The sequence below is a fragment of the Lemur catta genome, chromosome 13, assembly GCF_020740605.2.
Source record: "Lemur catta isolate mLemCat1 chromosome 13, mLemCat1.pri, whole genome shotgun sequence".
NCBI classification, from domain to species: domain Eukaryota; kingdom Metazoa; phylum Chordata; class Mammalia; order Primates; family Lemuridae; genus Lemur; species Lemur catta.
Genome location: NC_059140.1, coordinates 21,668,324 through 21,681,909, shown reverse-complemented (window position 1 = coordinate 21,681,909; position 13,586 = coordinate 21,668,324). Strand labels below are relative to the sequence as shown.

The 13,586-nt window shown below is 46.9% G+C and overlaps 1 protein-coding gene across 8 annotated transcripts in view; it reads right to left on the bottom strand.

Annotated features, from left to right (window-relative positions):
- GGACT (gamma-glutamylamine cyclotransferase) overlaps positions 1-13,586 on the bottom strand; it is a 46,792-nt gene that overhangs the window by 19,419 nt on the left and 13,787 nt on the right. For 2 of the 8 annotated variants that reach the window (XM_045567365.1, XM_045567367.1), the window contains exon 1: positions 3,797-4,195. The exons of 3 other annotated variants lie outside the window; for them this stretch is intronic. Coding sequence is in view for 1 of the 5 variants with exons in the window: in XM_045567358.1 (XP_045423314.1) it covers positions 2,219-2,240 (22 nt within the window). In the remaining 4 variants the exon portion in view is untranslated. Of the gene's footprint in view, positions 1-2,208; positions 2,370-3,796; positions 4,196-13,586 lie in introns of those variants that run through there. 3 more of the 8 variants (XM_045567361.1, XM_045567355.1, XM_045567358.1) reach the window with 3 other exon arrangements.

Genomic DNA, 13,586 nt, shown 5'->3' with positions numbered 1-13,586 from the left:
TACATCATTACCAAGGCATGTTTCATCCTAGGAATGCAAGGTAGTTTAGTATTTAAAAACAAATGAATCACCATCGAAATAGATTAAAATAGAAAAAACATATGATGATCTCAATAGATGCAGAATAAACATTTGACAAAAGTTGACAAATTCATGATAATAATTCTTAGGAAACTGGGAATAGAAGAGGCTTCCTTGATCTGATAAAGGGCACGTATGAAAAACCTACAGCTAATGTCCTTTTTAGTGGTGAATAATCAAATGCCTTCCCCTCAGACTGGATGCAGGGCAAGGATATATACTCTTCCCACTTCATTCAACACTGGATGCTGGAGATTCCCGGCAGGTTAATAAAGGAAGAAAAAGAAATAAAAGGCACACAGTTTAGAAATAAATTTTGAAAAACTATCTTTTCTTTTCCAGTTGACATCACTGTATAGAAAATCCAAAGAAAATCTGCAAAAAACTTACTAGAACTAAAGAGTTTAGCAAGACCTTTAGGAGACAAGGTCAATATACAAAAATTAATTGTATTTTTATGTACTACAAGAGAAAAACTGGAACTTGAAATTTAAAAATCTAATATAATGTAAAATAGCATAACAAATTTGAAATACTTAGAGTCAAATTTAACAAAATATGTGCAAGACCTATGCACTGAAAATTCAAAACACTGTTGAGAGAAATTCAGTATCTAAATGGAGAGCTATATACCATGTTTTCGTGGATCATTTTCATCGTTAAAATACTAATTATCCCCAAATCAAGTTACAGATTCAACACAATCTTAATGAAAATCCCAAGTTTTTTCTTTTTGTAGAGACTGACGAGTTGATTCTAAAATGTACATAAATGTTTAAAAGATATAGAATACCCATGACAATATTGAAAATGCTGAACAAAATTTGTATTTCAATAATCACTGCAAAGTTACAATTAACAAGACTGTATGAATTAGAAAAAGGACAGACATTAAGATCAATGGAACATTCTCTCTGGGATAATGAAAATGAGGTGGAATTAGTGGTGACAGTTGTGCAACCTTGTGAATATACTAAAAACCACTCACCTGTACACTCTAAAATGGTGAATTTTATGGCATGTGAGTTATATCTCAATTAAAAAAACACGACTTAAAAAAATCAATGGGACAGAACATAGAGTCTAGAAGTAGGCCCACACTTGTACGGGCAACTGTTTTCAGTAAAGGAGCCAAGGTAATTCAATGGAAATGCATAGTCTTTCAACTAAATGATGTGGGAACTACATATCCATATGCAAAAAAGTGGATTACAAAAGCCCCTCTATTCTCACTCCATATACCTAAATTAACTCAAAATGGATCCAAATGTAAGAGCTAAACCTTCTAGAAAAGAAATCCTTTGATAGGACACAAAGCACAAATAATAACAAGAAAACATGAATAAGTTTTGACTTCATCAAAATTTAAAGCATCTGTTCTCAAATGACCCAGGTAAGTAAATGAAAAGGCAAATGAAGACTGGGAGAAAATACCTGCAAAACATTTATGTGATAAAGGACTTGTATTCAGAACATACAAAGAACTCTTATAACTCAAGAAGAAAAAAACACAACCCAATTAAAAATGGGCAAAATAGCTGGAAAGTGGTGGTATGCGCCTGTAGTCTCAGCTACTTGAGAGGCTGAGGTGGGAGGATCTCTTGAGCCCAAGTGTTCGAGACCAGCCTGGGCAACATAGAAACACATTGTCTCAAAAAACAAACAAACAAAAAAGAAATGGGCAAAAGATTTAAACACTTAAGATTAAACACAAAAAGATTAAACACTTAATCAGAGATACATGAACCTCAAGTAAGCACATAAAAAGATGTTCACCGTCATTAGTCATTAGGGAAATGCAAATAAAAACCACAATGAGATATCATTATATACCCACTAGAATGGCCAAAATTGAAAAGACTATCAATATCAAGTGTTGGCAAGGATGTAGAGCAACTGAAACTCTCATACATTGCTTCTGGGAATTCAAAATAGTACTGCAACTCTAGAAAATAATTTTGACAGTGTCTTATAAAGTTAAACACACATTTATCACACAACCCAGCAATCTCACTCTTGGGAATATACCCAAGATTAAGGGAACCATTTATCCACATTATGACCTGTCCATGACTGGAGAACATTATGTTAAGAGAAATAAGCCAGGTATAGAAAGACAAACAGCACTTGTTCTTACGCTTGTCCACAACTGTCCACATAGGCAAACACAGGAACAAAACCAGGACCAGTGATTGTGTGAGGCCAGGGGTGGGTGGGGGGAGGAGAGAAATAGGGGATGACTGATGACTGATGGTTCTGGAGTTTCTTTACCAGATGATGAAATGTTCTGAACCTGATTGGGGTGACGGCTGCACAGCTCTGTGAACATACCAAAAGCCACTGGATTGTACATTTTAAATGGGTCAGTGGTATGATATGTGAATTATACCTCAATAAAGCTGTTAAAATACTGCAATTCTCTAGAGTTCGTTGTGAACATAAAAATAACATTAGAACTATTTCTATCATAAATGCACTTGTTCATGGGTGATTGTGAAAGTCTTAAAAAAGCAATCTAGCTGTCAAAAAGATGTAGTACATGTAATTCAGTTATGTATGCCAGTTAAAAAAAATAAAGAACCACGATTCCTAGTATAAAAAATAAAATAAAGACCTGCACAAGAATGTTTACAGCAGTTCTATTCATAACAGCCAATAACTGGAAAGAGCCCAAACCGCCGTCAACTTGAGAATGCACAAACAGGCCGAGGTGTGCCGACACCGTGACACGGATAAACCTCCCTGCACCTGCTGGGTGGAAGGGGCCAGACGCAAGACCACACACTGCACCTGTCCATGGCATCCGGAAAAGCCAAGGCCTGGGGGCAGAGCCGCTGGGGGCCTCGCAGGGAGGGAGACTGCCTGCAGAGGGGCCCGAGGGCAGGTTTTGGGTGATGGACAGTCCCGTGTTGTGATTTTGGTGGTAGATACGTAACCGCAGACATTTGTCACAAAATTCATAGAACCTTCAAAAAACATTCATTGAACTTTAAATAGTAAATGGGTGGATTTTATTGCACGTAAACCAATAAAGCTAATCTATTTTAAAAAGCAAAAGTGTTTGAACAAAGTCCTTTTATCCCCCACACCTTTACTTGTTTTGTAATTTGTTGGTGCTCCACGTGGCTCATGCATTCCTCTCTCCCCTACTTGGAATGCAGAGGCTGGGAAGTCTCTCCAGGGTCTCCTTTCTCAGCCTTTGGCCCAGGGGAGCTTAACTCCACTTCCAGAGACAAAGGGGAACTGACAGCCCCACCCCCCCCCCACCTCCTCAGCCAGGCCCCGAGGGGGCTTAACAGGGATCCCTGCCAGGGACAAACACTTGCTTCCATTGTTTTCACCTGCTGACCCCTCCCAGCTAAGGGCTCTTAGGTCTCTGCCATCTCCTGACCGTGTGAGATCGCTTTATCTCAACTGGGGTTTGCTGTAGACAATTCCATTTCTTCACATAATCTACCTTTGTTTTCCTAGACTCCTGGCCAAGGTTGTTTGGGTAAGCGTGTTCCCGGGACACAGTGTCCTAAAGTACAATGCAGTGATTTTCTAAAGAACCAGGACATGAGATCTTACAAGCCTGATGTATGTGGGGGGAAAATGGGCCAGAACCTTTGAAATCCCAGTGACTCCAACAGCCTAGGCTGCACCCCAGGGCTCAGGACAGTGGGGTGTCACTTTATCCCTCCCAGACCACCCGAACAGCTCCAGGCACACTCACCTCTTCTTCCCCAAGCTGACTCTGCACCGGCCGGTGAGCTCCTGGCTACACTCACCTATGTCTCATTAAACATTAATATTCCTGGCACATTCAGTTTTTGTATCTCCAGTTATATTGCTCCTCATACTTTGCCATTAATTATTCACACAACTTCCCTGGACTTTGTTTTATATTTCCTCTTGGTTATCATTTTCTGGGATAAGCAAGATTTCCACGTTGGTCAAGAATGGCCCCAGAGAGCCGCCTACTCCTGACCGCTGTGAGTGCCAGTGTCCACGTGAGTCCTGCCTCTTCTGACCTGCCTTGGTGCTGTGTCTGGCTGTGGAGGCTCTTCTGAGACACGTGGGCTTACCTTACCTGGGGCTATGAACACGGAAAGGAAATGAGATTCTGGAATGTGCGGTGCAGGCCAAACACCATCCGTCTTCAGAAGAAAAGCACCTCTGTGCAGCAGAGATGCTCCTACTTAGAAGAACCTGGGACATCTCTTGGGTCCCTTGGGGACAGAGGTACTGCTCAGTGGGGGGCCCTGGACTCATGACCTTGGCTTCTGACCAGACTTCTGAGCCTCAGTTTGTCTGTCCAGTGAGACCCCAGCACCTCCCAGAGGAGGGGGGGCACCCCTGAGAGAGCACAAGTGCCTGGCATGGGTGGGTCCAACAAATGGTGGTTGTTTTTGAATGAAATAAACAACAAAGAGAAAAACATTAATTCTGCTTAAAGGTCACGTCCCAGCACCTCCCTGCCCTGAGGGGGATGGGAGACAGAGCATCAGTGCCGGGACTGCTGCAAGGTGGAGACAGTGGTGGGGTGCAAAAGGACGGGGCTTGGGGGCCCAAGTGACCTCGCTCAACCTCACTGGGGCTTAGGTGATGCTTAAATGGGGACAGAAATTCTCCTCAGGCCTATCTCGTAAGCACCACACGAAGGCTCAAATTACTGGCAGTAGGCACACGTCACTGTGGAATTTTATTCTTCTATAAAATGGCAAGCCCCTGCCCACTGCCTGTGTGGACCTTGACAGAAACTACCCTGGATATTCTGTAAAACTGAGGCCCGTGGAGGCCTGGGGTCTTGACTTCCATTTTCATAAATACACTTTAGTTTTGTGCAGGAAAAAAAAAATGTTTTCCGTGTATGAGCACCATCATCTCCAAACCAGGTATCACGGTAGTTATCACACCCGGCACCCACACAGCACGTGCCTATCGTAACCGGCTTCAGCCTCACGGTGGCCTGTGGAGCTGGACCTAGGAGGGAGCCGGGACAGAGAGCGCAGGTGACCTGCCCAAAGCCAGGCAGCTCATAAGCAGCAGAGCAGGGCTGGAGCTCAAGCCCTGAACCACCTGGAAGAAAGGGCTCCCACCCCCAGCCCCACATACTTGGAAAAGCATCAAGGGGTTACTCATCTTAAATTGCAAAGCAAAGGCCACATAATCTTTACTTAGATAAATCCTATGTTCACATCTTTACGGGCTGAATTCTATCCCCACCCCAAATTCACATGTTGAATTTCTAACCCCTGCACCTCAGAAAGTGACTGGATTTGGAGACAAGGTCTTTACGGATGTAATTCAGTCAACATGAGGCTGGGTGGATGCTAATCCAATAGGACTGGTGCCCTTACAAGAGGAGGAGATTGGGACACAGACACACGCGGAGGGAAGACCACGTGAGGACATGGGAGCAGATGGCCTGTCTCCGAGCCGAGGAGAAACCAGCCCCACCGACGCCTTTGCTTCCAGCCTGCAGAACCGTGAGGAAAGACACTTCTGTGTTTAAGCCAGCCAGGCTGCGTGGTCCTTTGTCATTGCGCCGTAGCAAACTAACACACGTCACCACGAAACACAACACTGAAGCCCGCCCTGCCAGGATGCCCTTTTCTGCTCTTCCCTCTCTCTGTTTGGGGGTCTCGACTCTCTCTGGGCCTTTGCCCGCTGCGCTCAGGCGTGGGGACCGGCTGCACGGCTGCCCTGGGTGTGCCATGCCACCGTCCACATGCCGTCCAGCTCGGACTGGGCTCCCTGCTTTCCTCCAGTTCTTCCCCCAGGCTGGCGGCTCACAGCCGCACTGCCCTGTCGTCCTCCACTGCCTGGCCCTGCCACACCCAGGGGAACCTCAGCAACCGGGCTCAACCCCTACAACTGTAACACTTTCTAATCTGGTCTCCCTTCCAGGATCCCCGAGCCACCACCTTCACCCCAAAGCCACACTGATCTGCCTGAGGCCGAACTCCAGCCCTTCAGTGGCTCCCCAGTGACATTCACGATGTCCCATCTCCTTTTCCAAGAAACTGGCCTCCCCAGCCCGCCTCTCACCCTGCAGTCGCACCCAAGCTCCACCGAGCTGACCTGCTGGTGCTCCCGGAACGCTCCCTGGCTTCCCCACCTCCTCACCTTTTATTAACAACCCGGACCCCCATTCACATCTTCCCACCCGCACGCCAGCTCAGACCCTGCCTCCGCCACAAGCTGCCTCTGACTTTCTGCATCTCAATCCATCCTAGCCTACATTCTCTCTACCAAAGTCCTTAAGGGCCAGGGACCCATTCTAACTCCTTCGTTCCCCATAATGCAATCCGTGTGAGAAAATGAACATGTTCATTCGTCTGGTCGTTGAGATTCTCAATTAGCCAATTTCTTTTCTCTAATTTGATCACAAAGAAACGACGAGATAGCTTTTGATATTTAATTCAAAACTCCCTCTGCCAATAGAAAGGAGCCACCCAGGGATGGCCAGCTCACTGCTCCACACACATGTATGTGCACTTACTGCGGACAGAGAAGTGGCCACTCGGCTCGCCGTGGCCGGCACAGGAGCCGGACAACAGCACCCGGCGCCCGCTGAGGCTGGGAGGAGGACACAGACACAAGCTCTGCCCTCCGGCTCCCGGTCTAGGAAGGAGGCTGGGCCCTGAAGCCAAAGAACTCTACAGTGGGAAACGGTGCATAAATGGAGTTGTAGAAAAGAAACACTGTTATGAGCTGAACTGTGTCCCCCCAAAATTCATAGGTTGAAGCCCTTAACCCCCAGTGACTCAATGTGACTGTATTTGGAGATACCATCTTTAAAGAGATGATGACTGAGTTAAAAGGTCTTTAGGGTGGCCCTTAGTCCAGTCTGACTGGTGTCCCTCTAAGAGGAGAAAGTCTGGACACACGGAGAGACACCAGGGACACCCACACACAGCACACGGGAAAGACCACGGGAGATATAGCATGACGGCGGCCATCTACAAGCCAAGCAGAGAGGCCTCAGAAGAAAGCAGCCCTACCAACACCTCGATCTTACACTTCTAACCTCCAGAACTGTGAGAAAATCCTGTTGTTTAAGCCACCCAGTCTGTGGTACTGGTTATAGCAAACTAAGGCACTGATCCACGCTACACCGTGAGGACCCTCGAAACCACTGTCCTGAGAGGGGCCAGACACAGAGTCACGAGTTACCTGAGCCCACTGATATGGAGTTCCCAGAACAGGTAAAGCCACAGCAACAGAACGCGGGCTGGGGGCTGCCAAGGCTGAGGGGGCAGGGAGTGGGGACTGCTTAGTGTAGAGGGGGTTTTCTGTCTTTTGGGATGATGGAAATGTTCTGGAACGTTCCGCAACATTGTGAATATACAAAATATGACTGAATTCTTCACTTTAAAAAAAAAATTTCAGAATATTACTGGGGTACAAATGTTGTGGTTACATGAATTGCTTTTATGCAGTTTGAGGCAAAGTTGTAAGTGTGCCCATCACCCATCTAGTGTGCACCGTACCTGTTAGGTGTGAATTTACCCCTCCCCTCCCCCACCACCTGCTTGAACTCTATTTAATTTTACTACCATATGTGCACGCGAGCGTTGATCCATAAGTTTCAATTTAGTAGTGAGTACACATGGTTTTTGTTCTTCCATTCTTGTGATACTTCACTTAAAAGGATGGTCTCCAGTTCCATTCAGGTTGTTACAGAAGGTATTAGTTTGCTTCTTTTATGGCTGAGTAGAACTCCATGGTATACATTTACCACATTTTATTGATCCACTCATGTATTGATGGGAATTCCTCACTTTTAAATGGTTGTCTGTTATGTGAATTTCACCTCAATAAATAAATCTTTAAAAATGATACAGATAAAATATACTATTAGAATCCGACGTGTTGAATACCAAAGAGGTATTTGCACAGCGTGTCCTGACGAACAGGAAAGAGGGGAATGAATTCTGCTTGTGGGTGACTTGGAAGTGGCCCCCAGCTGTACCTCGTGAACCGACCTGACGGGGCAGGGGGAGGTTATGGTGCAAAGAGAAGAGGGGGCTTCCAGGCCGGTGTGAGCTGAGGACCCCAGTGGGAAGGTGCAGGGAACCCAGGGTCGGAGCCCCTCGGGGCCTGTGGGCTACCAGGAGCCAAAGGACGAGGACCGGATAGCAGGGCCTGGGCTGGCAGTGCGGCGTGTGGCACCCGGAGCCCTGCACGTGCTGCATGTGACGCCTCAACATTTATAATCCAGGCCCCTCCCCAAGAGAGTTTGACTTAGTAATTTGGGAGTCAGGGGTCAGGAACCTATATTTAAAATGAAATACAATATTTTCAAAAGTTCTCCAGATGATTCTGGCAATTAACCTTTTGGGAAACTATTGATTGCGGGAAGGGTCTTTTAGTTTTATATGATGGTCTTGAATTATTAACTTTTAGATTAAGGAGGATTCGTCTTGCTCTATACACTAGAAACACAGACAAGATATACTAATTCATATTCACGGGATGTTTTAAGAAAGATTTCTGTTTAACCTTCATCTACATGGAAAGTTCAGTTAACCAAAAAGGCAAATTTCTCATATTAAAGATTTAACATCCATACATATATTTTTAAAAAATGCTCTAAGTATCCAAGTTATACAAAAGGAAAACAAAATACATAAAAATGACAATTACACAAAAAACCTTAGGATAACCAAAAGGTAACCCTTCCAAGTTTAGTACGTATTAGCCCTTTAAATATCCCCACCATTTAATGTAACTATGAGACTGTTCTTTAAATAGTAACACTGAGTACAAATTTTCTAAGAGCGTTATGTTTTAGTCTCCTATGATTCAAAGTCAACCAAAGTATGAATATTAAGCAACAAGAATGACCGTCTGAAAAGTGTGGAATAAATTACATTTTTTACTTTCAACACCTGGTGTCACCAGCATAACACAGTACACGGCTCTGAGTGCTCTGCGCTGGGTGTGCCCCCGCAAGGTGGCAGCCGCCGTCACAGGGAGCGGAGCCCCAGGCCCAGGTCACTCTTCCAGAAGCAGGATTTTAACCACACCCGGGATGGCTGCTATTTCTGGGGAACGTACAGATTTAAAGGACGGTTGTTATGTTTGTTTTTCATTTCCAGCACAGTGATGCAAGGAAAGGACCGGAGCGACCTAGACCTGAAACAGCTTCTCTACAACATTTCCCAAGCCAGGGCCAGTCCTCCTCCTCCTCCTCCCCCCCAACTCCTGACTCTGCTGCCCACTGCAAGCACAGCTCTGCTCCCAAAATTCACAGAGAATCTTGTTCTGATTGGCTTGGTGATGACGAGCCTAAAATTAAAAATCCAAAATCTCTGCAAAAACTTCATGCTTTAAAGGCATTTGTGTTCAGGTCAGACTTCAAAGAAACGGGAGATTTCAAAAGGAGAGACACAGCCCTTACCAGGCAGACTGCCGACTGGAGTGTTGTCCTGCATCAGGGGTCGGTCAGAATGGTAAAGCCAGGCCCAGTTAACCACCTGACAACGTTAACAGCTTTCATTTGCACATCTAACTACTGACAGGCAAGGAACAGCTGTGCTTATAAGATATAACTGAAAAAATAACAGCCCTGATATTTCACAACTTAAAAATGTGTTTTGAAACGAGGTCACTTGCCACGTAGCTCTCACAGCAAAGGGACCTTCAAAACCCTCGCTGCAGAAACTGGTTTCTGCCACTCAGGGTCTTGACCCTCTGCCCTCCCTGGCTGCGTGCAGTTTTTGACACTGATAACAATGCCTCTTCCTGCTTCCCCATGTAAGTCCAGCCTGGATGGCCGCCTCCAAAATGGCTTCACTGCCACTCCCCACCAAAGCTGGGGTGACCTCTCCAAGGCATGCGCCAGGCCGTGCTTGGCTGTGTGGCCACATGGGCTCTCGTGGGGAGCCTCTCAGACAGCCCCCACCGAGCCTGCCCCGGCACTCCTGTCCCTGCGTGATTCCTGCCCCTGGACACAGGCCGGGTTTAGTGACCCACTTCCCACAGACAGAACACAGAGGAAGCAGGGGATGTTACTTCCAGGATTAGGTTATGAAAAGACTGCGGCTTCCACCTTGGGAGCTTCCTCTGCTCTCTCCCTCAGCGCCCTCACTCCGAGGAAAGCCACTGCCACGCTGTGAGCCTCTCTGCAGAGGTGCCGCGTGGGGAGGCGCTGAGGCCTGCCAACTGTCACTGAGCAGGCCTGAGCCGCCCACAGCACGGCCAACACCCCGGCTGCAGCCTGTGAGAGACCCCAGGCCAGAATCACTCGGCCAAGCAGCCCTCAAATCCTGCCCCGCACAAACCAAGGGGTAAGATTTGTTCTCAGCCACTAATTTTGGGGGTGATCTGTTCCTCAGCAATAGCTAAATTCCAGAGGGCTGAGTCTAAATTTCTTTGTTCGGCTCACAAAGGCCAGGTCCCGCTCGCCCTGCCTCACCTGCGCTGTGGTAGGACCTGGTGTCTGTCTGCTCACAAGGCTGCTACTGCCTTAGGGCCCCTAACTCTTCTTTCCTCAACATCCTGCCTGGCAAAATCCTACTCGTCCCTCAAGGCTTCCAGGTCACTTCAAACAGTCACCCCTGTGAAATCTCCCTGGACCCTGAGCCCCGGGGGCAGAACTGATCCTGGAACACTTGCCTCGCACCCGCTGGGGTCCCGTCTCCCTGGACTGCTGAGAGGCCCAGGCACCAGTGACTTGTGCCTCCCGACTCTCGACCCTGGTTCTGCGGTGTGGCGGTGGTTTGGTGATCATCTGCGCAGAGAGTAAACCCCTGGTTAGTTGCCAACCTGATGTCCCTTCGTCCCTGAACATGTTAATGTCTGTTTCCTACCGGGACATCTCCCATCCAACCACACGGAATCCTCAACATCAGGCAGCACCCACGGCTAGGATTACCACCTTCTCTCAGGCCCTTTTGAGCTTTTCCAATTGTCCTAAACACATGCTTTATAGCAAAAGGACCCAGCACAGAATCCCAGCTGCATTCAATCCTGTCCTTTAAATCTGACAGTTTAAATCTGGAACAATCCCTCAGTCTTTCTTTGACTTTTATGATCTTTTAAAGACTTTGGGCTACTGAATTTGTGGACTGTCCCTCAATTTGGTTTTGTCTGGTGTTGCCTCCTGATCACATCCAGGTCACACACCTGCAGCAGGAATCTCGGCATGATGCCGCGTTCTCGCTGCCCATCAGGTGGCACATGATTTCTATTTGTCTCGTTATTGAAGACATTCACTGTGACCCCTCATCTAAGGTGGGGACTGCCAGGCTTCTCCATGGTGAAGTTACTCGTGTGCCCTTTATAGCTGGTAAGTATCTTGTGAGGAGGGACTTTGTGCGGATACCTCATTCACCATCAAACTTGCCACTCGAGCATTTATGTCTATCTGCATGGACTTACGGTTTCCTATTACATCCAGTGCTACCATTATTTCTTTTGATGCTCAGATTGTCCCTAATTGGACAGATGGAGCTAATTCCAGAAGGCTTCCCTGTCCCCTGGACCCATCCTCATCATTTTTGGAGCACACTTCCCTTGTTTTCCGTCTCAAGATATTCCAGGCTCATCTTGTACTTTCCCTAAACCAGCCCCAGAATCAGCAATTCTCCAAGGAACCCTTGTTCCTCTTAGCGAAAAATGGTATTTGGAAGCCAAGATCTGGGTGTGAGGTTTGCTTATTGCTGCTGGGGTACGTCTGCCACCAGCTCCCTCAGAGGAATATGTGCCCGTATCTACACACACACACACACACACACACACACACACACACACACACACACATTTACTTCTGCAACAGCTATATTTATTGAAAACCACACCAGTATGCTGAACCCAATCCACACCACAGGATTCAGTCCAATTTTCTGCATTTCTGTATTCGTAACTCTTCTCTGACACTGGGAAACCTGGCTCCCATTAGCTTTGGTGCAGTAACTTATCCTTCCATATGTAACTGATTTCCAATCTCAGCCACCCCCATCTCCCCTGCTCAGGCTGTGACCCTGCATCAGGACGACCCCCCACAAGGTCTACTCACCCAACTCAGGCTCAGACTCTCCACACCAGGTTCCAGGGCTGGAGACAGACTTCATCTCTTCATGGGGGGAGCTGCAAAGCCACGCTGCACGGGCACGTGCGTAAGGGCGAGGGAAGGCTCTGCAGCCATGGGTGCAATCAACGCACCAGGCCCTCTGACTCACTGCGAGCCTGTGGCTTCCATTCTCCAGCTCCCCTTCATGAGAGAAATCGGCTGGTGGAGCTCCAGCCACAGCGCTGCATCCAAAGGAGCAGGAATGGGGAAGGCAGGTGGGGCACCAGGGCCCTACTTCCAACTGAACCAGCTTCCTTTGCAAAAACCTCCCTGGAAGTCCCACACATTTCTGCTTGCCTCTCGTTCACCATAACTTAGGCACACGAGTCAGTCTGGCTAAAACAGGGTCAGGAACCAAGAAAGGAGAGAATGGATACTTAGTGGTAACTAGCAATTTCTGCCATTCTCACTTTTCATATTTACTGGCCAACAGCCTGCTGTCAGGGTTACTGAAGACCTCGAATGAACCTCTGGAAGCAGTCTGAGTCCTTATGCATCTCTAGGTTTACACAGTCCCAAGGAATGTCCCCCTGCATGCACAGAAAATCTCAGAGATGCTTAAATGGCAGCTTGGATGATGTATCAGTACTTCTTTGTTCATCTAAAAATCCCATATGTGAGAAAATGTTGCAACTGGCCTCCCCAAGTGTTTGCTGAGTCTCCAAGAAAACGACCCCCTATGAGGACAGTTTATAGCCCTTTAGCTGTGTAAAAACACGGTGCCAGAGCAGATCAAAGCACCAGCCCCAAATACTGCGGCATTAAAGAGACAGGGGAGCAAAGAGCGATGACAACAGTCCTAACTCTCTGCCAATCAAAGGAAAGGAAGAAAGGAAAACAGGGGAGAATAATAATGCAGTGGAGGACACCCTCAGAAACACGGCAATCGGCACATAAGAACCACCCTTTTGGAAGCAGGGAGATTTATTTTGCAAAATCCCCCAGGAGGCAAGCCTTGGCAACACGTTTCAGATAAACTCATCTGAATCGATGCCGTGTCTCTGCAAGGAAAACTGAAAGGGCTGTTATTTAAACAAAGACATTACAGAAGTTTTTCTCATTATCAATACATCAGTGCTATTTTTGGATATTGTTCTTAAATCGTTCAGGTCGTAGATGTGTAGTGTGACTCCCCTGCAGCAGGAGAAAGCGTGGGGTGGGCAGAGCACACACTCTTGAACTAGATGTACTTCACTTCAAAGTCAGGTAGAAGCCTGCCATCTTTTAGCTGTGTGACCTTGTCCAGGGTATTTCATCTCGCCGAGCCTCAGCCCATCACCCGACAAATGGGGTAATAATGCCCACCTCAAGGATTGATGTATGGAGATTACGCACATAGACACAGATTCTGGCCCACAGGTGATTTTTACAACTATTAGCCCCCTTCTGAGAGAAGGGTAAATCACAGAATTACCATAAGGACTAAATAATGGAACATATC